This window comes from Lissotriton helveticus, chromosome 6 (genome assembly GCF_964261635.1).
Source record: "Lissotriton helveticus chromosome 6, aLisHel1.1, whole genome shotgun sequence".
In the NCBI taxonomy this organism is placed as follows: domain Eukaryota; kingdom Metazoa; phylum Chordata; class Amphibia; order Caudata; family Salamandridae; genus Lissotriton; species Lissotriton helveticus.
In genome coordinates, this window is record NC_136067.1 from 1406077151 (window position 1) to 1406099757 (window position 22607).

At 41.5% G+C, this 22607-nt stretch overlaps 1 protein-coding gene across 4 annotated transcripts in view; it reads left to right on the forward strand.

The window, feature by feature from the left end:
• The window catches only part of MAP7 (microtubule associated protein 7), a 1007524-nt gene that overhangs the window by 736814 nt on the left and 248103 nt on the right, over window positions 1-22607 (forward strand). For all 4 annotated transcript variants that reach the window (XM_078649192.1, XM_078649193.1, XM_078649191.1 and 1 more), the window contains exon 13: window positions 5952-6138. In XM_078649192.1, coding sequence (XP_078505318.1) covers window positions 5952-6138 — 187 coding nt within the window. The remainder of the gene's footprint in view (window positions 1-5951; window positions 6139-22607) is intronic.

Genomic DNA, 22607 nt, shown 5'->3' on the forward strand with positions numbered 1-22607 from the left:
GTGGTTCACTTCTCCAGTACTTCGCTAAATCAGCCTCCAGTATCTGATTACCCTTGGACTCTATCACATCGCTGTAGTTAACTAAGGATTCATTTTTTTCTTTTTCGTATGTTTTATTTTAATCCGGGATAAATTACCAAACCCTCATTTTTAAAATCTGTATTTATCTTGTCACATTTGCGTGATTCAAAGACCGAGGTCAACTCTCAGGCTATGTCTTCTGAGAAATTGCTCCTCATATTTTTTTAACATGGAGATTAGTGTATACAAACTCCTCTCACCTTGTGGTTGTAGAAAGTAAAGTCAATTATGTGGCAGACTTGATTGGGTACACAGTGTGTGAAATGAAAGGCTAAAGGATAAAAGAAAATTCACACAAAAGGTTAATGAATTTATCTCTAAACAGCACTTACACCTAGTGTTCGTGACAGAAACATGGGCAGATGACTTATCAGCCCCTGAGATCACGGCAGCGACACCTGATGGTTATAACGTGTTTCGTCTCGACAGACCCAACAAAAGGGGGGAGGGACTGGTAATATTACATCGAAAACATTTGCAAGTAGCCTTTAACCCAGTCACTGGAGGCAGTGATATTCAAAATTGAAGTCACAAAGACCCAATCATTCAATGGGTTGCTTATCTATCACCCTCCTGGACCAAGAGCAACATTTGTGCGAAAAATGAACCAGTTATTGGAAGTTCTCCTTTTTAATACTGATTTCACGTCATTGGGGATTTTAATTTTTATTTGGAAAACCGTTCTGACACAGAAAATGAATATCTTTTAGATGCTCTAACAGGTCTTGGCTTAGCCCAAATAGTGGAAGGGCCACACATCATGCGGGCCACCTGCTAGATGGGATTTCCACCAACAACCCTAACATTAAATGTATCCACTCCGTGGCATCAACCTGGACAGTAAGAACAAGCGATATCCCCAGTTGGGGAAGCGTCTCCAAATCGCACTCCAATGCAATCGAATTTCCCACAATTTCGTCATGCGTGTTACACGCTGGACGAAATCGCTGGAAATTCGATTACTTCGTTTTCAACAGTCAAGGTCTTGATTTATTCTGAACTGTCCCACGGAACCGGAATATAGAAATTATTGAAGACCTCAATAAATCCCCTGTAAACAGAAAAGGAGTTTAGAGGGAAAAGAAGAAAACTGGGCGCCCTCCACTCTATGAATAGCCAAACACAAATTGCCCTAGTTTTCAAGGCAGTTTAATTTACTGATCTGTAGACATCGCTGGTTGTATCTCAATTACAACACACCTCTCCTTTTACAGAAAATGAAAGTAGGGGATGTCTCAGTCTGCTGCCATTAGTAAAATAGCCCACCTCTGATTAACAAACATTTACACCAACATACAGCCCACATTCACCTAGACTCACAACAGGAAAAGGTGAGAAAGACAAGATGGCACCTCACGGACGCACCACCAATGGGACCCCTGGTAGGTACTCACCAGGATGGCCCTATTATCATCATTGGTGCCATCAAGCCCAAACGGAAACGTGTCCTAAACCCAAAGAAATGACATTGAATGGTGCAGTGAACAAAAAATATATGTACAACACTTACAACATTTAACACTTAACATATAACCACTGAGCAACCAGGACAAAAAAACGTTACTAATGTTCCTTTTTGTTGCAAACAGTACACAAGACACTTATAAAAAGGAAGGTGTGGATACTCCCTATCGATTAACACCTTGCTACCAGCCGACATGTTTCATTGCCTTGGTATTTATCAGGCAATTTCCTCAGGGCAAACCAATTTTTCAATGCCACTGCGAAGGACACTGGGCCTTCAAACAGCTACACCTCTCATACCAGCCGAGAGGAATAAAAACGGAATCCGGCCCCCGTGGGTGAGCACGGTCCAATCTCCCCTCGTTTCGATGGAGAGTAACTATTCGGCGTCTTCTCAGCACTCGAACCTCAATAAATCCCCTGACAAAGGGTAATGCCTGAAATGCATTGTGCACAAATTCATGTATTGAACGATGTTACTGAGGAAAGTAAAATCCAATGAATCAAAGAATAGAACAATGGGAAAGAATATATAAATAAAGAACTCTTTCATAAAAGATCTAACGGTGGAAGAGATGTGGCGCTGTGGCCAGGGTGCCTGACTTCGGACCACAGAGTTCACGGTTCGATCCCCGGCTCCGGCAGCAGGTTAGCCCAGCACCATGTGACTCTGGGCAATAGCTTGCTTAATCTTCCCGATGGCCCCAAGCGCCGGGACACCTCTGTTGGAGGTAGCTGTGTCCTTTATAAACGCTGGCATTTACATTTGCATTTAACAAATAGTTCATGTGAATTTATTGAACATCTTGCATTTGTGTGATTGGAAGATGCTTCCCCAACTGGGGGATACCGATTGTTCTTAGTTATTTCATCCTCATACTCAGGAGGGTTTACCCATTGGCACCAATGAAATTAATTAACCCATCTACCGTTTTACTACATAGTTCAAACTTTTACTACGGAGTGTGACAGTTCAATTCCAAATTGGATAATCTTATTAACCTGGACAGATCACTATGGAGTGATGTTGAACTTAAAATCGCAAGGTAGCTCTCTTCCTATGGCACGTCAGCTGTACCGGGCTAACCGTGCGTGGCATAAAACCAAAGCTACCGACTTGGACTAACGACTATCACAATCATTTTCTATTAATAATAATCTAGATCAGATGGTAGAGGACTACTATAATTGGATCTGCTCGGCCCTTAATGATATTGTTCCTATTATGGGTACGAACAAAATAAACACTGGTTCGATGAATCTCTTAGAATCATCAAACGGGAATGCCATAGACAAGAACACAAATGGCGTTCAGAATATAAGAGAGAGGAGAGGGAAAGGTATAAAATCTGCCTAGGCAGCTATAAAAAATAGATTTTTGCTGCCAAATCTAAATATTATACAGTATAAATAAAAACAGCTACCGACGTAACCAAAACACTTTTCCAAACTATAAAAAAATGGACTTCCCCCATGGTAACCAATATAGCAGTCAATAATCAAGTTTCCTCCGATTCCCTAGCCTGTTTCTTCCAGGAAAAAGTTTTGAATATCAATAAAAATTTCACCAGTCGCTGCTCTTCAAATACATCTACAAAATTAAGCACTAAGTTAGTTAGCTTTGGACACTTTATGACCCTTTCAGTGGCGCAGATTGCTGAACTTATTTCGTAGATTAAATCAGGATCTCCCCACGACCCATGCACCCCGAAGATTGCTCACCTGGTCCCAGAAATTATAGAAAGCCATCTATTTGTTATTTTCTCCAACATGTTTAACACAGGGACTTTCCCCATCTCCTGGAAAGCAGCCTCAGTGCCTCCTCTCATAAAGAAGCATAATCTCAACATTCTGGATCCAAACAACTTCGACCCATAGCCTTACTCGGCTAAATTAGCAGAAAAAATTATGAATCTCCAACCCTACTCCTTTATTGAGAATAATCATCTTCTGGATGATATGCAGTTTGGATTCAGAGAAAATCATAGTACCGAAACTGCTCTGATTACAGCCATGGAGGAAATCGGAGCATCCCTAGACACAGGGGGCAATGCGATCCTTATCCAACTGGACCTCTCAGCGGCTTTTGATAGGGTAACCACGAGATACTGGCAGACCATATGCAGGATTTGGGGTATTGGAGAGACAGCGCTAGCCCTACTAAAAGCTTTTCTCTCTGGAGAAGTGGTATCACTCAGAGAATTTAACTCAGATCCATACTTCTCTTCTTGCGGGGTCTCTCAGGGCTCCTCCCTACCCCCCACCCTGTTTAATCTGTATGTTACACTGCTTGCCTCCTTGATTAAATCCTTTGGCTTGTCTCTGGCGTCATACGCTGATGAAACACAAATAATAGTTTGACTTGCGAAAAGTGAAAATGACTGGTAGCACTGTTAATTAATGCATTTGTGCAGTCAGTGAATGGATGGATAGGAATTGCTTGAAGCTTAACTCTACATAAACCGAGGTCAACCAGTTTGTCAATACTCCGTCCATCTGGTCCTTGAACTGGTGGCCATCGGATTTAGGCATGGCACCAATGCTAATTTCCAAAGCAAAGAATTTGGGGATTCTGATGGACAGGGAGCTAAAATACAAAGACCAAGCCTACAAGATCACTTCCTCCTCCTTCCACTGGATTAGAATTATCAAAAAATGTGCAAATGTTCTTCCCGAAAATCTTCTGAAAGCAGTGACCATTGCCTTACTTCTATCGTGACTGGATTACTGGAATGATCTTCATGTTGGAATCCCAAAAGGTCCACTTAAGAAACTGCAGACCATTCAAAATGCGGCTGCACGATCCATTACAAAAAATTCCTAAATCGCAATCGGCTAGGTCAGCCATTAGACAATTGCATCGGTTAGCGATTGTATCACCTTTAAGGCACACTGCAAAGCCTATAAAACACTTTACGGGAAAGTCCCAGCCTATTTTAAGAAAAACTTTGAGTAGTATATATCAGGAAGAACTTTGCATTCCAGTACAGCTAAACTCATAAAGGTTGCTCCCTTCAAACTTGCCACATGGGGGGGTAAGAAGCTTTTTCAGAGCCACGACTCTTCGTTGGAACCATTTGCCACCTCAACTGAAACAGCATCTTCACTCCCTGTCTTTAGAAAGCAACTCAAAACCTGGCTTTTTAATCAGTGACATTTTACAACACTATTCACAACACCGTCCGCTCCTCTCTTCTCCGTATTGCGCCAAGACGCCCCCAGGCATTTGTGTACCTCAAAAGTTACATCATCCATTCATAAATAGACAGTAAAAAGAACTGTACACATTCAGCACTTAGAAAAAGCACATTTCTGGTAATTTTGAAGTGTGATGGATTTAAAAAAAAAAAAAGATCAAAACAAAAACACTTTTCTCCGTGATACGCAATTGATAAATATTCACGGAAACCTGATTTCCACACATTATCATTTGTGTGAAATATAGTTTTATCAGTAAAATTGTATGCCTGTGCCACTTTAGTGGCCTTTTCAGTGGAAAATGTTGTCTGTAAATGACAGTGCGCTGCCATACGGTTCAGAAATTGTCCACCTCATGTCCATTAAAGTTAGTTAGGTGGGTTGCGAAAGTTTGTGGTTCTAAAAAGTGGGTTGTGCTTCCTAAAAGTTTGGGAAGCACTGTTTTAAGCAATATTTTGCTGTAAATGCCTTGTACAACTCAAACTCAATCTGTTGGCTCCTTTTCATTAGATTCTTCTTTGAGTTTACAGTTTAACTCTGCTAATGCATTCTGTTCAATAAATGGGTTCAAATCCCATCTTCCCTATACATTATTTTTATATATTCTCTTAAAATACTGATTGTACAATTGAGCCTTGCACAAATTTCATAAATACAGCGTATACTAGATAACAATAGCCTTAGTCAATCATAGCGTTATACAATTATGCCCGACTTAACTGTCACTATATCTTCTGTGTTATCCAGTATGAAAGTATTGTCTATTCCTTCTATACACCCATACGTTTGCTAGCTCTGTCTTTCTGTAGCATATCTGCTTACTCTTATTAAATCAATCAACTACACAACTCCGTCTCCTCCCCCTCCCTATTAAAATGGCAAATTTGTTTGCTTTACTAGTCATTTTTCATACACTGGTTGCATTAATGCTGCTTCATATACTCTCATTATCCTTCCTTATGCAATGGTCTGCAAGTGCTTAAGGGAACCTAATGCATTAACTCTGTAGCTTTTACTGTGTAATTTTCCTATTTACAAACTCATTCAATGGGTCTGAATTCTGAGTCTTGTTGGGTATGTGAAAAGGGAATAAACCGGGAGAAAAAGCACATTCAATGGTTTTTAAATAGGAAGCACCTCAAAATCAAGAGTTTTATTAATGACTGACCAAGGTGTGTTTTATTCATTTCCTTAATTTGGTGTTTTAGAAAGTGCTCCTACTTTGCCTTCACCAGTACCATCTGCTTTGCTGCCTTCCCCCACTTCTAATAAGATGTCTGCTGGAACCAACAACCCAGAAGAAGCAACAAGAATTCTTACAGAGAAGAGGCGCCTTGCTCGAGAGCAAAGAGAGCGGGACGAGCAGGAAAGGAGGGAAAGGGAAGAAGAAGAAAGGTAAAACTTGAGTTTTATTCTTTCATCTGAATACTGTGTATTGTGCTTTTTCAATTGAAACTTGAAGCTGGCTCATACTACTTATTTATTAGGGCTTTGTAGTGCACACATGCTGTTCAAATGCAAACATTTGATAGGCCAGCCATGAGCAGCGAAGGTAGCCATGGGGAGGAGAAATGAAGTTGTGTAGCAGAGCTGGGAGTACCTATTTACCGGGCGAGGGGAAATTTAGATTTTTCACAGCCTGCTGGGCAGAAAATCTGGATTTTATTAAAGACACAGAGGCTAATATTATGCAAATCTCCTTTATTACCACAGCTCAGTAGCAACATAGAAGAATGTAGAACATCAATGAACATTCTGAGTAAGAATAAAGTCCCTTAGAAACCATCTCCCATCCTTCTTTGTTCAAAAACTGCGAAGAAAGATCAACGTGAGATAAACTTGAGGATCCAAAAACTTGAAGATCCAAATTCCATAGTTAAAATCCAGAATGAGGTTATTCTGAAAGAAAAAAGTAAACATCATAAATTTATTCTAAATGGGAGGGTATAAAGAAAGAGGTGGAATAATATTAGCCTCCGTGTCTTTAATAAAATCCAGATTTTCTGCCCAGCAGGCTGTGAAAAATCTAAATTTTATGGCACGACACGGAGGCCATATTATGCAAGTTTAAAGTGCATTAAGAACATTATTAATCACATTAGGTATTGGTTTGAAATAACATGCTCTAAACATACTATCATTTGACCAATCTGCAGCTCTAAGGATGTCTTGTAATCCTCCTCCTAAACAAAAAGCTTTTGAGGCTGAGGCACCTCTTAATGAATGAGCACCAAAGATGGATATATCAATACCACTTTCATGCATGACATTTTTAACCCATCGAGCAAGGGTTGGGGAAGAGACCCCTTTATGAGGAGATCTATAAGAAATTAAGAGTTGTGATTCATTCATTCTTAAATGTTTCGTTCTTTTTTCATACTCTTTTAAACATTTAACCACACAGAGTCTATCATTCGTAGAGAGAAAGGGATAGAAAATAGTAGAGGACAGAGTCTTCGTTCTTTTCTTTAGGTAAAAGCAAACTCCTTCAGGCTGAAAAGCCCTACTTGAAATGTCTAAAGCCTTAATGTCTGAAGGTCTTCGAAAAGATACCAGACATAATAAAACAGTAATTTTAAATGAGATGCGTTTGAGTGAAAGAGAAGTATTATCTCCCCATGAAGATAAAGTCCTAAGTACAAGGTTAACGTCCCACAGTGTGGTGTATTTTGGGCCAGGAGGGTTTAAAACCCTCACGCTTCTCATTATCTTTTTGGTTAGAAGATTTTGTCCAACTGATAATCCGTTAATTAAGGAATGACCGGCTGAGATTGCTGATCTATAAACATTAACAGTTCTGTAAGACAGACCTGAAGTAAAGAGATCTGAAAGATAATTGATAACATTGACTAGATCAGTTGAAACGGGATCGTAACACCGTTGAATGCACCAGCGAACCCATTTGTTCCATGCCAGTCTATATGCTTTTCTTGTTCCAGGCGCCCATGACTCAGAAATGAGTCTGAAAGCATTTGACGAAAGTCCAGGGACTCTCCATTGTCTCCTGAAATCTTCCATGCCGTCAGTGTTAGAAGGCCCTGCTCTACAAGGGGGTGTGTATGACCCTCTGGATCTAGAAGGATTTCCTTGAAAGAATGAATTAAAATTGGAAAATCTATGCTCATTTCCAAAATAATTGGAAACCACGCTTGGGATCTCCAAAGAGGGGTTATCACGACCATGCTCTGATTGTAACGTCGGGCATGGAGGAGAAGCCGAGGGAGCATTGAAAAGGGAGGAAAAGCATAAGGTGCTAGGTTTGTCCAGTCTTGTAAGAAGGCATCTACTTTCGTGGCCTGAGGGTCTGGTCTCCAGCTGAAAAAGTCTTTCAGATGGGTGTTTATACGGTCTGCAAATAGATCTGTTGTGAATGGGCCCCAGGTCGATTGGATGAATAGGAATACATCTCTGTTCAGTCTCCAATTTCTGCAGTCCCTGAAATTCCTGGAGTACCAATCTACAACTTCGTTCTTCAGTCCGGGAATATGTTCCGCAACAACTGAAATACCTTTGTTCAAACAGTAGTACCATAGGCCCTTCGCTAAGTCTGTCAAATCTTTGGAATGGGGACCGCCCAGCTTGCTGACATAGCGAACTGCTGACACATTGTCCATTCGTAGAGTTACACAACATTTCATTGAATCTTGAGTGAAACAACGAACCGCAAATGAGCCTGCTAGTAACTCTAAGCAGTTGATATGCAATTCTTTTTCTTGTTGGGTCCAACGGCCCCCTGTTGACGAGTTTCCACATCTGGCACCCCAGCCTTCTAAACTCGCATCTGATTCTATTATTAAATCTGGTAGATCTCTGAAAATGGCTCTTCCATTTCATGCCTCTAGATTCGTGAGCCACCAAAGCAGTTCTGTTTTGGATTCTTGGTCTAGGGAAATTAGTTGGGAATACGATCCGTTGGATCTCAAGTGTCTTGATTTGAGTCTTTGTAATTCCCGATAATGTAGGGGTCCTGGAAATATTGCTTGAATTGTGGAGGAAAGAAGGCCCAGGATTTTCGCCAGGTATCTGAGGGGAAAGACTTTCATAAGAAGTGTTTTCCTCAGTTCTTTCCTCACTTTCCTCACTTTGTCGTTGGGAAGACGGAGTTCTGTTTTCACAGTGTCTACCAAAAAGCCTAGGAATCGGGTTTGCTGAGAAGGAATTGTACATGACTTTTTTAGATTTATAACAAAACCCAGGTGTTGTAAGAGGCGTATTGCAAGATCCGTATGGAGTGAGACAGTCTTTTTTGACTGGGCCATTAAGAGGATATCGTTTAGATAAATAATCATTCTCACTCCCCTTTGTCTTAACCAAGTCGCGACGGGTCGAAGTACCTTGGTGAAGCACCAGGGGGAGGAAGAAAGGCCGAAAGGGAGGCTGCAAAACTGATACTGATGGCCTTCCCAAGTAAATTGGAGAAACCTTTGATGGGGTTTCCAGATAGGAATTGTCAGGTATGCGTCCTTTAGAGCGAGTCTTGTTAACCAGTCTCCTTTTCTTAGAACATCTCTTAGGAGGTGAATTCCCTCCATTTTGAAATGTTGATAAACCACCCATTGGTTTAGCTCTTTCAAATTTATTACAGGTCTTTGTTCTTTGTTTTTCTTTTCCACCAGGAAAATGTTGCTCAGGAAACCCACAGAAAAACTCTCTATTATTGCACCTTTTTTCAAGAGTTCCTGGACTTCTTGAGAAACTAATATCTTGTCCTTGCCAGAGAAGGTGACCTCTCTTGGTGTCCTTGTCTGGAAGGGGGTGTCTATAAAATCTATTTTGTAACCCTTTACGGTATTGAGTACCCAGGGGTCTTTGGTCACTAGGTTCCAGTTCCTAGCAAACTGGAGTAGTCTCCCTCCCACCTTTGGAGGGGTATCTGAAGGGGCTGATAAGGTTCTTACCTGTAGAGAAGGAACGTTGTCTTCTCTCTCCTCTGAAGTTTCTGCCACGGGATCCTTGTCTTTGAGGATAGAATTGTCCAAAGTTGCCGGAGTTGTTGGTGTTAAACCTGCTTCCTCCACGAGACAAGAAGGGTCTTGAATTGGAATTTCCTCGGCCGGGAAAACGACCCCGCATTCTCCCGGCCCGTGTAAAAACACGATCTTGGAAAACTCTTTTTATATCTTTTTGCGACTTTTGTATTGAGCTAAACGCTCCGACATATCTTGTCATGTCTTTAATGAATTCCTCTCCAAAGAGGAAGCCTTGCGTATTTTGGCCCCCGTCGTTTTTCGCTAACTCTATTAGTTTGGGGTCGATCTTGAATAAGATCCCTTTCCTTCTTTCAATAGATAGAGCAGTATTGGCATTACCAATTAGACATATAGCCCTCTGGACCCACTCTCTCAATTCTTTAGGGTCGACCTGTCGGTCCTCTAAATATGCTGTTTCTGCCATCTCAAATATTTTTGTTATTGGCCCAATCGAGTCAAGTAGGCGGTCTTGGCAGGACCTAAGCCCTTTGTCTAGTCCCTTTCTAGGATCTCGAGCAGTCTTTGAGATAAACGCTAGCACCTTAGGATCAAGCTCCGGTGTAGTTGTTATTTTGTTAGGCAGGGAAGGTCTGGGACATTCAGATCTAAGTCTTGTCCTGACCTCTTGTGGGATCTCCTTTCGTAGCCAGAATGAGAGGTACTCTCCTACGTGTTGGGAGGGAGCCCATTTGGGGGACAGAGGGTGTTTAATTAGGAGTGGGTCGAACATAGGGTCTCCAAAGGGGTCTAGTAGGGCTAAGTTTTTATCAAGGACCTTAGATGTCCCATCAGAGCTCCCTGTTCCCCTGTTTTGTGCCTCATCCTCATCGGTGTTAAATTCAGACGAGTAAGATAGGTCTATTTCTTGATCTGAATTTTCTTCGGAATCAATATTAGTAGGGGGCTCTGGGCCTTCAGCTTGCCCGAATGGGGTGCCCGAGGCACCGTTGTTGTCACCACCCCGAGGGCGTGAAGGGGCGGAGGTAATCTTGTTTTTTTTTTTAACCCTTATGTTCTGTTCCTCCAGTTGCCCGTTTTTTGGGAGCCTTATTAGCTCTTGATTGATTTCCGCTAGTGGATGGGCGTGGGGATGTCAAGGCTTCAAACCTTTCATTGATGTTTTCATCAATGGAGACAAGGATCTTCTCAAAGGCCTTGTTAACCATTTTTTCCAATTGACCTTCCATGTTAGAAATAGGTTCTGACATTCTAAGAAAAAGGCAATAGTTTTTAAAAAACTAACATTATTCAACATCGTTTAAAAGGGGGGTCTGAAAGGGGGAAGGATTCCCACAGTAAAACACAGCTGCCACCCAAGAAGCAACATATTACCCACATATAGGCATCAAATGATGAAAATAAATCTGGGGATGTCTGAGAGATACTTATCTTTCTGAGCAGCAGCAACAAAGAAGGATGGGAGATGGTTTCTAAGGGACTTTATTCTTACTCAGAATGTTCATTGATGTTCTACATTCTTCTATTGTTGCTACTGAGCTGTGGTAATAAAGGAGATTTGCATAATATTAGCCTCCGTGTCTTTAATAAAATCCAGATTTTCTGCCCAGCAGGCTGTGAAAAATCTAAATTTCCCCTCGCCCGGTAAATAGGTACTCCCAGCTCTGCTACACAACTTAATTTCTCCTCCCCATGGCTACCTTCGCTGCTAGGTAGCCATGTGGAGGAGAAATGAAGTTGTGTAGCAAATAAATCAGAGAAATTTGTGACACACATTCTAACTCGTTTAAGCACTTTGGAGAGGTTCTTCTACATAATGGTTCAAAATGAAAGGCATAACATTAAAACTGTCTCTTTAACCCCTTCGCTGCTCATGACGAGCTCAGCTCGTCATGCAGTACACTGGTCGTGTGCTTATGACGAGCTGACCTTGTCATGAACAATGGTAAATCTGACTTGTCAGCACCGGGGGGGAAAACCTCTAGCAGCCAAGGTGTTTAAGGAAGGGTGCTGGAACAGGGGTAACTCTCTTCCTTTACCACACCTATGTTCTAGCGCCCATGCTGCACAGGACTAGCTCCAGTGGTGGTCATTAAAGCAGAGATGCTGCTCAGGTGGCTGAGCAAGTTCTCTGCAATGAGCATTTTAAGAGTAATATGGCCTCTGGGACCAGAACTTACAGCTTGGAAACTGGAGGTAAAAGGACTCCAGAGTGCAACAGCTATACATATCAGCTCCCACCTTATTTTTGTGTCACTTCAAAAAGGCATATATCCGATCGCCTTTTAAAGGTCCCCCATAAGGCATGGTAGCTGGCAAATTGACAGAAAACTGCCTCTACAGAGAGAAGTCAGGAATTAACAGTGCTATTTTCAGCAACAAGGTTTTCCCAACGCTGCTAAATAATTGCCCCCAAAGGTTTGAGTGAGCTAAACTTGGTGGAACAGCAGGAACAATCATCACTGCCACAGAAGAGCGGAGCTCTGAACGTAAGTGTTCCCCTCTTAGTTAAAAAAGAGAAGCATGGTTATTTCTGACTCCACAGACCACAGTGTGCAAAGATTGTCCAAGGACCCTTTATTATCAGACAGATTTGTGTGGCTCAGTGCAGCTACAAAAATAGAGACTCTAGTGTTTGAGCCTTGTTGTGGATGCTGTTGAAGATGAAGAGCAGTGATAGCCTATGGGCCACAATTGGAAGAACAGGGTGGTCCAAACATACATTAGTGAAGAAATCTATCTACTTAATCCCAAATGAGTGCCTCAAATAGGAAAGTACATCTAAAATATGATGATAAAGCAAGCTCCAGGCAGGGAGAGAAGTGTTAATCTGCTGGAGAATCTAAGGAATGGGCCCAAGGCTCTATTTAAGGAGAATCATGGAGATAGATCTTGAATGTCTAGCCGTAGACATTTAGAAGCAAGTGCATTTGTCTGATGGCTTCCTCCGTGAGATTACCCTCGCTAAAGCTCGGAGGATAAGAATGTAAACTGGAGGAAGTCCAAGGCTGTTGTTAACATCTCCACCTCAAGGACAAAAGGCTGGATTATGGTGAAATGTGCAAATGCCACAATTCATGATAAGATGCTTTGACACAAATGCTTTTGTGGGAGGTCTGATATATAGAAAAAGAAAGCACAACAGAAGCCATTCAGAACATCAAGTAAACAGGTCCCCGGGTATTATCGAGCTTAGGAGAAAGCCTTATGATGGTTAAATAAGCAAGTATCCAGCAAGATCTTAAAGTGGAAACCAACACTGAAGTGGCGTCTACATTATTTATGCGAACATTGGACTTTCCGAATAGAATGTGGGCTAAGAATCTTTAGCTGTTTGGTGTATTGAAGAGTAATGAGGAGTGAAGTCGAAGGGACGTCATGTTTTATTTTTGCATGATACTTTTCCTATAGTGAGGTAATGGGGTGGAATTGGGACAAATAGTACATCACTTCCCTTTGCAGTTTAAAACAGATGATTCTCATCCGGGAAAGTTTCTGGTGGTCTGGACAAACTGCTCTACACAGTGTTTTTGTCTTTCATTTTGTTGTTTGACAAACCAAAAATGCCCTACAAATCTTACATTTAGTGATATCTTGGTGACCTTAGGAGATTCTAAAATGTATAGATATGTTTAAAGATATGCATGCAGTAGCTTTCTCCAGGTGCTGATAAAGCTGAAGGTGTTAGAGGTGATCTCAGTTAATATTTGCCGGCCTGTATGTCAGGCAGAGACTTTGTAAAATAATGGATGTTCATGTGAAAAAGGGCATTCTAGTGGCAATAGAGTTGCAACATAATATGTAGGTGACTGTGATGGTGGGGTGTCCCACTAATATTGTGAACTGCACAACATAGCAAGGAGTCTTCTTGTTGCAGATCAATTAGTGAAGCAGGGGGAAGAAGAATAAAGTCCCAAAAATCCACTATCATAGACTGAGGAGTTTTGTGAAAGAGCATTGTGACAGGAGCACCCAGGTTGTATATCTGGAGGGATCAGTACAGCTGCAGTAGTGTGTGGAGCTTGGTTTCATTTCAGAAGAGATACATGGAAACATGCTTAAGGTTTTCTTGGAATGTTAATTGTATGGTACAGCCAAGGCAAATATTGAGTCCTTTGCAGTTATGAGGTGAGATTAAAGCTACTTAATTTTCCTGCAGGCGCTTCACCTGTGCTTGGAAGAAATGAGATGATGTAAGAGGCCTATGGCATCAATAGATTGTGTCTTGTGGGATGGCTTATTTTAGGGGGGTATAATAACTCTTGAGGCATGGAAATTCAATGATTAATCTCTTCTGACATGCAACAGAGAGTTTATGCAGGTGTCTAATCGCTGAAGTTGGGTTGGGCCGATGTTGTTTATTCCAGATAACCTCTTGGGTCCCAGTATCGATCCTGCAATAGCCTTAACGGCTCTTGAGCTGAAGTTAGTCACAATTTCCTTGCAGTCACCTTTGTTGCATTACATCCAAATAATGATACCAAAGGCCCTAAGAAGCAGGATTAATTTATTGACAGTGCAGTGGTGCAGACTAGAAACATCAATTATGTATAACTTTGCTCTTTCAGTGTATTTTTATTTATTTAACAGTTTTATATATTTCAATACTTAACATATTTTATTTAATAGTTTTATTTTATATCAATGGCTGGAAGGATTAAACAGTGTATCAATCTGTGTTCCACTTCTCTTTGAAATAGAAAATCATGAGAGCTGAAATTATATAAGGACTACAACATGAGAACGTTTGTTTAGAATTTTTCAGATCACTCAGTGGTGTTATTAACCACTTGGCTGCTAAGGGGTGTGCGAGGGGTTCCATTGACTTTCCATTGAAATCAATGGAAAGTCCATGACGAGTTACCCTTGTCATTAGCGCTGAAGGGGTTAATTGAAATGAGTCATGAAATATAAATTGAGCTCAGATGGGCCCTGAATTTAAAATTGTCAACTGAAACATTTGGGAATACACTAGGGAAAGACTATAAAAGGTTATTAGAGTTCCAATATGGGGACAGCAGATATTGTTTTTTGCTGGCAGGATTTTAAGCCCTTCTTAAGGGAAGAAATGTATAGTCCAGTCCTTGGTGCAGCTGCAGAGACTACAGAGAGGTCTAAAAGGACAGGAGCTTTGTTATATGTCCCAGCTCCTTCAGAATGGCCAAAGCGTCCCTGAGACAAGACTTTAAACTCTGAGTAAAAAGGAGGTGGATTAAAAGCTCAGGTATCTAGATCCAAATTGAGACTCAATCCAATGTAAAGGGATCCTGTGAATGCCAGCCTGATGAGCAATCTCTCATGGGAAATTGTATCAAACTCAGGTGGTATTTTCTATTAAGTATTTCATTAACACTAAGAATCTTCCCTTCTTAATATTGTCAGTTAGAAAAAACCTTTGTCTGAGTCAATTGGGAAGACCTCTTGGCATCTTTGCAAATTCTTCAATTCACCCTAGATTTTGCCAGATTTTGTAAGGAGTTTTAAGAATAATTGTAACATTTAGGTTTCAGAAAATATTTCTCTTTCCTTCTTCATTTCTCAGTGAGCATCAAGCCCTTCACACAGGGAAATAGGGATATGCATTACATTGATGGCTTCAACTCCATAACAGGGTTTAGGAGACAAATACTCTTACTACACTGACTACATGTGGCTCCTCTGCCCCTGTAGAGATTGCATACCAAGTATTGAAAGTGTACCGCGACTACTTAAGGAGTGTGATTAGTTTTAAAGAAGCAAATACAGAGGTTTTTTGCATCTATAAAGAGACCCTCTACGTGTTAAATCCACTGTGGGCCCAGTGTGACTAATGGGGATCAATATCTTCTGGCATTGGGAGGACTACATTAAATACAGTTGGAATAAAGTTTGAAAAGAAGTGAAGCTGAATATGGCTGGAAAACTATTTGAGCTAATTAAAGCACTCAAGTGCAAGTCAAATCATTAGGCACCCTGCTACTCTAAAGACCTTGCTGACAATAAGCATTCTTTTTGGAGATAGGAAAGAAAATGAAAAAAAAACAGAACTCCCAATGACCTCTAGATGCTGAAGTCCGTCCACACAGACCGCTTTTCACATCAGCCAAAGCAAAGTACTTTACGGACACCATCAATATTGCCACCCAGAGAAGTAGAATACTTTTCAAGACCAGTATTGCATAAGCCCCTTGCAGAACCACCTATGCCTTAGTCCACAGAAAAGTGCAATGCCATCATCCTCTTCTTCAGTGAAACAGTGAAAAGTTTTTAGAAGATCCAACAGCACATCAACAACATCACACCAGCTTAGTCTTGCACCCACATCTTGCTGCCGAATCCTGTAGTGGTCAGCTTTCAAAGCTCCATCTCTTGCAGATCTTGCCGACATACTCAACTTCCATAAAGCCACTTCTAATGAAGATGAGGGCTTAGATTTGTCATTCATCAGAGCTCTCTCTGGGGTTGCTCTCTCACTCGTATCCACCATAATCAATACCTCCCTCCCACAACGCATCTTCACAGAAGCTCTCATGGCCAGATCCTTCTACTCCTAAAGAAATCTACGCTAGATCCTGAGGACCTTGCCACACTGGCCCATTAATCACCTACTTATTCATCAGCAAGTCTATTTTCAACTTGAGAATCACATTAAGGCTACGACTACCAGTTGCTCTTCAAAGCATGCAGTTTCTCTTCAGATCATGCTGCTACATGAGACTGTTCCCCTTGTAGACTGTGTCCCCTGACAACAGATAAAAATAACTCATGCCCCCTAATATTGCTCTCTCTCTCATACACACCCGGGAGTCTCTGGTGGGATTCACCAGCAATGTCCTTTACTGGTTCTCCTCCAACCTTTCCAACCAACATCACTGTGTTCACATGGGCACCTCCAGTCCCCAAAATAACTCCATCTCCTGCTGGTTCCCCCAGGGTTTTATAGTGTCCAATGTGCTCTGTTATCGCCAACTTCTGCATTAAGCCACTTGGTGCTCTACTCACTGATAGCCACTTCAAGACTAACAAATATGCTTATGATATACACTCTGCATGAAAATATTCTCTGCTTCAGACATCCAATGCCCCAGACCTGAATTCCTAGCGCCTTCTTGAAGCGTAACCGAGCCAAGACAGAATTCTTATTTGACAAAAACAGCAAACAAAAAACAGTACAAATCTGGTTTAATGTTATGAACATTCATGACTGCAAATGCCAAGTCAATTAGATTCACCCCTGGACACCAACCTCATCTTCAAGGAACATGTGAAATATATAAAGAAGTCCTTTAGCCAGCTCTCGCTTCTAAATAAAATGAAATTATTTCTTCTAGAAAGCAGCTTCAGAAGAGCTGTTCAATGACCTAATTCTCTCATATCTGGATGGTGGTTACGCTCTGCTCTATGGCCTCACAGACTCCACACTGGCACTCTGTAAAGGCATCCTACACTCCGCAGCATGTGTGATCCAGTGCCTGAAAAATATGATCACTTCACCCCCATCCTGATGGAACTCCATAGCATCCCCTTGCCTGCCAGCACCATCTTTAAAGCCAGCTGTATCATTTACAGAACCATTGCAACCAGCACCACTGCTTATCTCTGACTAGAAAAGCTCATCATCTCTGGTAGTTCTCATCTCACTTGCAGCCAGGACACCAGCAGCTTGCAGATTAAGAAATGTACAAAGGAAAAAACAAGGCAGTAGGTATTTTTCGTCAATGCACCCAGGATCTGGAACAACATCATCATATTCATTAAGACAGCCCCAATGCTCCTCCAAGTTAGGAAAGAGTTGAAGATGCATCTCCCCAAAGAAGACTACATCCCAATGCAATAACAATCCACAGACCAGCTTCCTTTCCTATCGCTCATTGACTTTTTGCTTTACTTGGAACTTGCACAGCGCTCCCTAGTCTTTTTTTGGTTCAATCGTTGGAAATAATTCATACATACATACATATGTACATACATAGATGGTACCAAATACATTTGTGATTATGTCTCAGGTGTTGCTACTAAAACTGATGTTACAGAACATGGTGATTAATACAACGCCAATACATCAAGAAGATCCAGGTATCTTTAACACCTTAGGAGCTTCGTACACATACCTCCCCAGTGCTGCGCTGTCCATTATCCAGTGCTGAACTGGACGTCCAACGGTCGCACGCAGCACTGGGGAGGTAGTGCCCGTGACGACCGTTGGCCGACGGCAGCACTTAAAGGGTTAATGTGTTACTGTGAGAATATCTGCAAATATTGATATGCTACTAAAATGTGGTTGATTTTGCTTTTTCAATCTCTTGCCTTACTATTTGGCTTATCAACCTGAAGTGATATGATCCTACTGGTCAGTTGGGATTCATCTCTGTAGACTAGAAGACCTTTTCTATAAAATCTCCATCACAAAGTTCTTTAAGAAGACTAGGTGGATAAGGGGGGTGGGGGTGGGGCCAGATGGCGATCGATCAAGATTGCTACCTCAAGGTCTCCAACCTATAAAATGTAACAAACATGAAATCTTCCTAGAAAAGCTAATTCTAATCGAATGGCTATATTCTTTAAAACAAAATCCTTGTAAGACTGAATTATTTTTGTAACTTGGACTCCTCCGAACTAGTTTAAAAACGGCTCAATAACCTTGCTCTACTTGCCACCACACCATCTTAGACAACCTATCCCACATCTCTAGGACTGACTATCAGTTCAAGCCCCAATCTAAATGTTTATGCCAATGGACTGACATAAACTGCTTCCTAACAACTGTACACTCCAAGGAAGATAAAATCCACTATGCCACTGGTGGACTTCAGGACAGCAGTCCAAGCCTTGATGCTCTTCCAACTTGATACAGGAAATGCTGTCCTTGCTGGCCTACCCAGAACCAATGTCTAGCCCCGAGGGCCATCCTTTTGCACTTGGATTCCAGGTCTAAATAATCATATCCTATTACCCCCATCCCGAAGCACCTCTTTCACCTTCGAAATAGTCTGCACAGCACATAAGGCTCACCACACCCCACTGATAAGCTAAACTTTAATAAAAAGGAAAGGTTGGCGTGTAGCAAAATCCCCATCCTATTGAAGAGTCTGAAAAGAAAAGCTAAACTTTGAATGATCCTTCTCTTGCTTGCGTCCCAAGGTATCTAATCAGATCCCTAATACCATCAGGCTTAATCTTGATATACTATCTTGAAGGAGTTACTATAAGGTTCATTTGTTCAAACCCGAGCTGAGGAACTAGTCCCCTCACATCTACATCATCCTTCCTAACACTCAATTCACTACCTCCTTTTTGCACACCGACTACAGATTACCTTCCCGTCATACAACTCAAATGCAAATCTGTTGTTACTGTTGTGATACGGTTTTGTATTGTTGAATTTTATTGTACTTCATTTGCAATGCGCTCCTTTGCGCCATGCGATCCACTGCACCCCCTTCCTATCATCCTGATTCCTTCTCACTTTTTTCTTCTTCTATCTAGCAACTCGGCACGTAACCCCTTTCGTACATCTGCTACTATTGCAAGATCATTTGCCCCTTGTTGAATTTAAATGTTCTAAGTTTGATATATGAAGATCTCTCCACTGCCCCTGTGGTTAGGTCTGGCACACTGTAAATACTATAAATAAATAGACACTGACTGACATCTTCAGCAGAGGATGTGCCAACCATGTCCCTTGACTCAGTTCTGCCCTCAAGCTATAGTAGCATTATGTGTAGCAGGGTGCAGATGGTCCATTGGGCTACAGGGTTGCACCTGTGGGTCATGATCCAAGAAAATGCTCCAGATGCAGCCTGGTTCCCCCCTCCAGTTGTGAAATTCTGAGCTTTAGATCTGGTAAATGCTGAATGGCTGTTGTGATTTGTGATGGCCAGGCTGTTTATTTTGGACAAGGTCCCGACAGGTGTTTGCTATAGGGCTACTTGGGCTGATACTAGGTGCAGCTTCTTCTGTGTCAGGGAGTGAGACTCCTATGATCTGGTGACTGAGGGAAAAACCCTTGTGCTGAAAGATGTGGTGTCCTGTGGTGGCAGCGGGGTGGATGGGCAATTTACTCACTGGTTACTGGGACCACGTGTAGAGGAGACAGCCATATTTAGCCTATGTAGAGTGATTGGACACAAACTAGGGAGGGAGATGTATGTGTGGGCGAAACACTACCTATAACTACTTATAACTGTTGCATTTTGTTTTTTTTAATATAAAGAAAGTCTCCAGTAATGAGGCTAGCATTGCATGTAATACATGTGACAAATCTGAATGTGCCATATTGAGGCTGGGTGGCACGGAGTGTATCAGTGTCAGAATATTACTTTTTTTTTAAAAAAGGAATTTGTGCTAGAGTTTCGGTGCAGAAACAATAACTGTAAACTACGCATAAATAATAATCTTCATGAGATTTTGACATGAAAGCGCAAAAACGGTGAGCCATATTGGAAACAAATGAAGAGACGTTTGCAGACTTGAAAGACTTCTGGGAACACCTGCGAGTTCCGAAAACTACCCGATGGAAGCAGATCTTGAAGAGCTAATACCATCAAGTTTCCCAGATGCAGAGGGGGGTTCAAGGCCTATGGATGACAGGGTTGACTGCCCACCCACCAATGCAGCATCAATCACCAGGCACTCTGCTAGGGGCGAGTAGGGGTTGGGTGTTACATTATAAATCTCATAAACAAAACAAGAGTATTCCAAGGAAGGATTGGAGACCATCAATATGGAGCAAGAAACGACTTCACTTAAGGCGTTTTATGTTGAAAGAAAGCCCTCACTCACCACCTAGTGATGACATGCTTCATCATCGGGCCCCACAGAGGGAATCTAGCATCCCCTCTGTGTGCTGCGACGCCAGAACTACTGCGGAGCGGGTAGTGGGTAAGGACAGTGATGTGCAAAGAATATTAAGTGAGTGATGTGAGGTTTAAAATCAGTCTGTAGTGTATCACAACAATTTTATTAGGATCACTAAGGACTTTATCAATAAAATGATGTGTCGGAAATGCGTCCACAATTATTCAAGTGGTAGTTTCCTTAAGTCAGTCGACATGTTTCAGCCACGAAACGGTGTGAATTTACCTGGCATTCTTCAGGACTTGGTGTGAATAAACCCTGGCGGCATGTCGAACATGTGGTCGAATAACAGTATCTCTGATACCACCAACTGGAGCACCTTGGACTGTAAATAGGCAACCAATAAGACAACTGATTGTATGTTTTGTTTTTATGTTTGTCTCTGTCCTTTCTTTCCCTAATAGGTGCAGAAAACCCTAAAATCGGAAGCCTCCTAAACCAGGAGTTATTAGAAAGACAGTTTTTCTTTCTAATTTTTTGCACTTTTTTCACTATTTATTTTTCACTTTCACGTCCCTAGGTTAGGGTGGACCTTAGCGAGTCCATGCCGCCAGGGTTTATTCACACCAAGTCCTGAAGAATGCCAGGTAAATTCACACCGTTTCGTGGCTGAAACATGTCGACTGACTTAAGGAAACTACCACTTGAATAATTGTGGACGCATTTCCGACACATCATTTTATTGATAAAGTCCTTAGTGATCCTAATAAAATTGTTGTGATACACTACAGACTGATTTTAAACCTCACATCACTCACTTAATATTCTTTGCACATCACTGTCCTTACCCACTACCCGCTCCGCAGTAGTTCTGGCGTCGCAGCACACAGAGGGGATGCTAGATTCCCTCTGTGGGGCCCGATGATGAAGCATGTCATCACTAGGTGGTGAGTGAGGGCTTTCTTTCAACATAAAACGCCTTAAGTGAAGTCGTTTCTTGCTCCATATTGATGGTCTCCAATCCTTCCTTGGAATACTCTTGTTTTGTTTATGAGATTAACACTGGGGTGCGAGAGTATCCCACTACCCTATCTCTCTTTTTGTTGCATGTTACATTATAAAGACAAGGAATGTCTCCTTACGGCAGCCAACAGACAAGGTAAATTAACAAGTAATGGATGCCTTATATCTAGGTGAAAACACAAATAAAGGTGCACAGTTGTAGGAGTTTAATGAAAACTATGTTCGAAGAACATACCATATGCACTAATGTCAAAAAAGCCACTATAAAATATGAAAGCACTAGGCATATGCGAGTGAGCTGACACTAAGTTTCATTGTAAGAACTCTATGGTAGAATATGCTATGATGTTGTCTTTTGGGGATATTATAAAACAGATTTTTCATACATTGGACTGTCGTACCGCTCTGAATTCTACAACATTGATAAACATACTCCCCCAGTAATTGTAGCCTGAGTATAGCATGAGCATAGTGTATTGATAGGCAAACTGTTGCTGACTTTGTTTCAGTTTTGATTATTGTGATCACTGCTGGCACCCAACTTCCTTCTGAGCTTGAACCCATAAGGTTTGTGAGACAGGATGTGGCCAACAGACTTATGCAAGTACTTGGTATTTTCTTCACTGCTTGGGGTGCTAACTGTTACTTGTTCTGTCCTTGGGAGAATGGGGGTTGGAATGGCTGTTTCTTGAGATCCTGGCTTCTCAGGCTGCACAACATACAAAGGCTTTGTTTGGAAAGTCAGGAAGAGTGCTGTAATAGTAATGACTAATGTGGACCATGACACATTTTGTAATTTTAAAGGGATAGCAATTGCTGGTTAAAGGAAACTGGAATGAGGTTGTTCTAATATGCATACGAACTCAACACTGATGATAGATTCTGCAGAACCACAATAAAATGTATTTTTCACATGCATAAAGTGCCAAGTCCTCTGGATTGGAGACGTTATCTGTACATTGACATCAGATTTAATCGCTGCATAGGTAATAGCAGGTCTCTTGGTAGACTCAAATTATGCAGCATTATGGAAATAACTTGATTTGATTGAGGTATGTTGATCACTAAACCACGCTGAAAGAGATTACTCTTTTTACTCCTGTCCACACAAATCTTACTCATATACAGATATTCCAA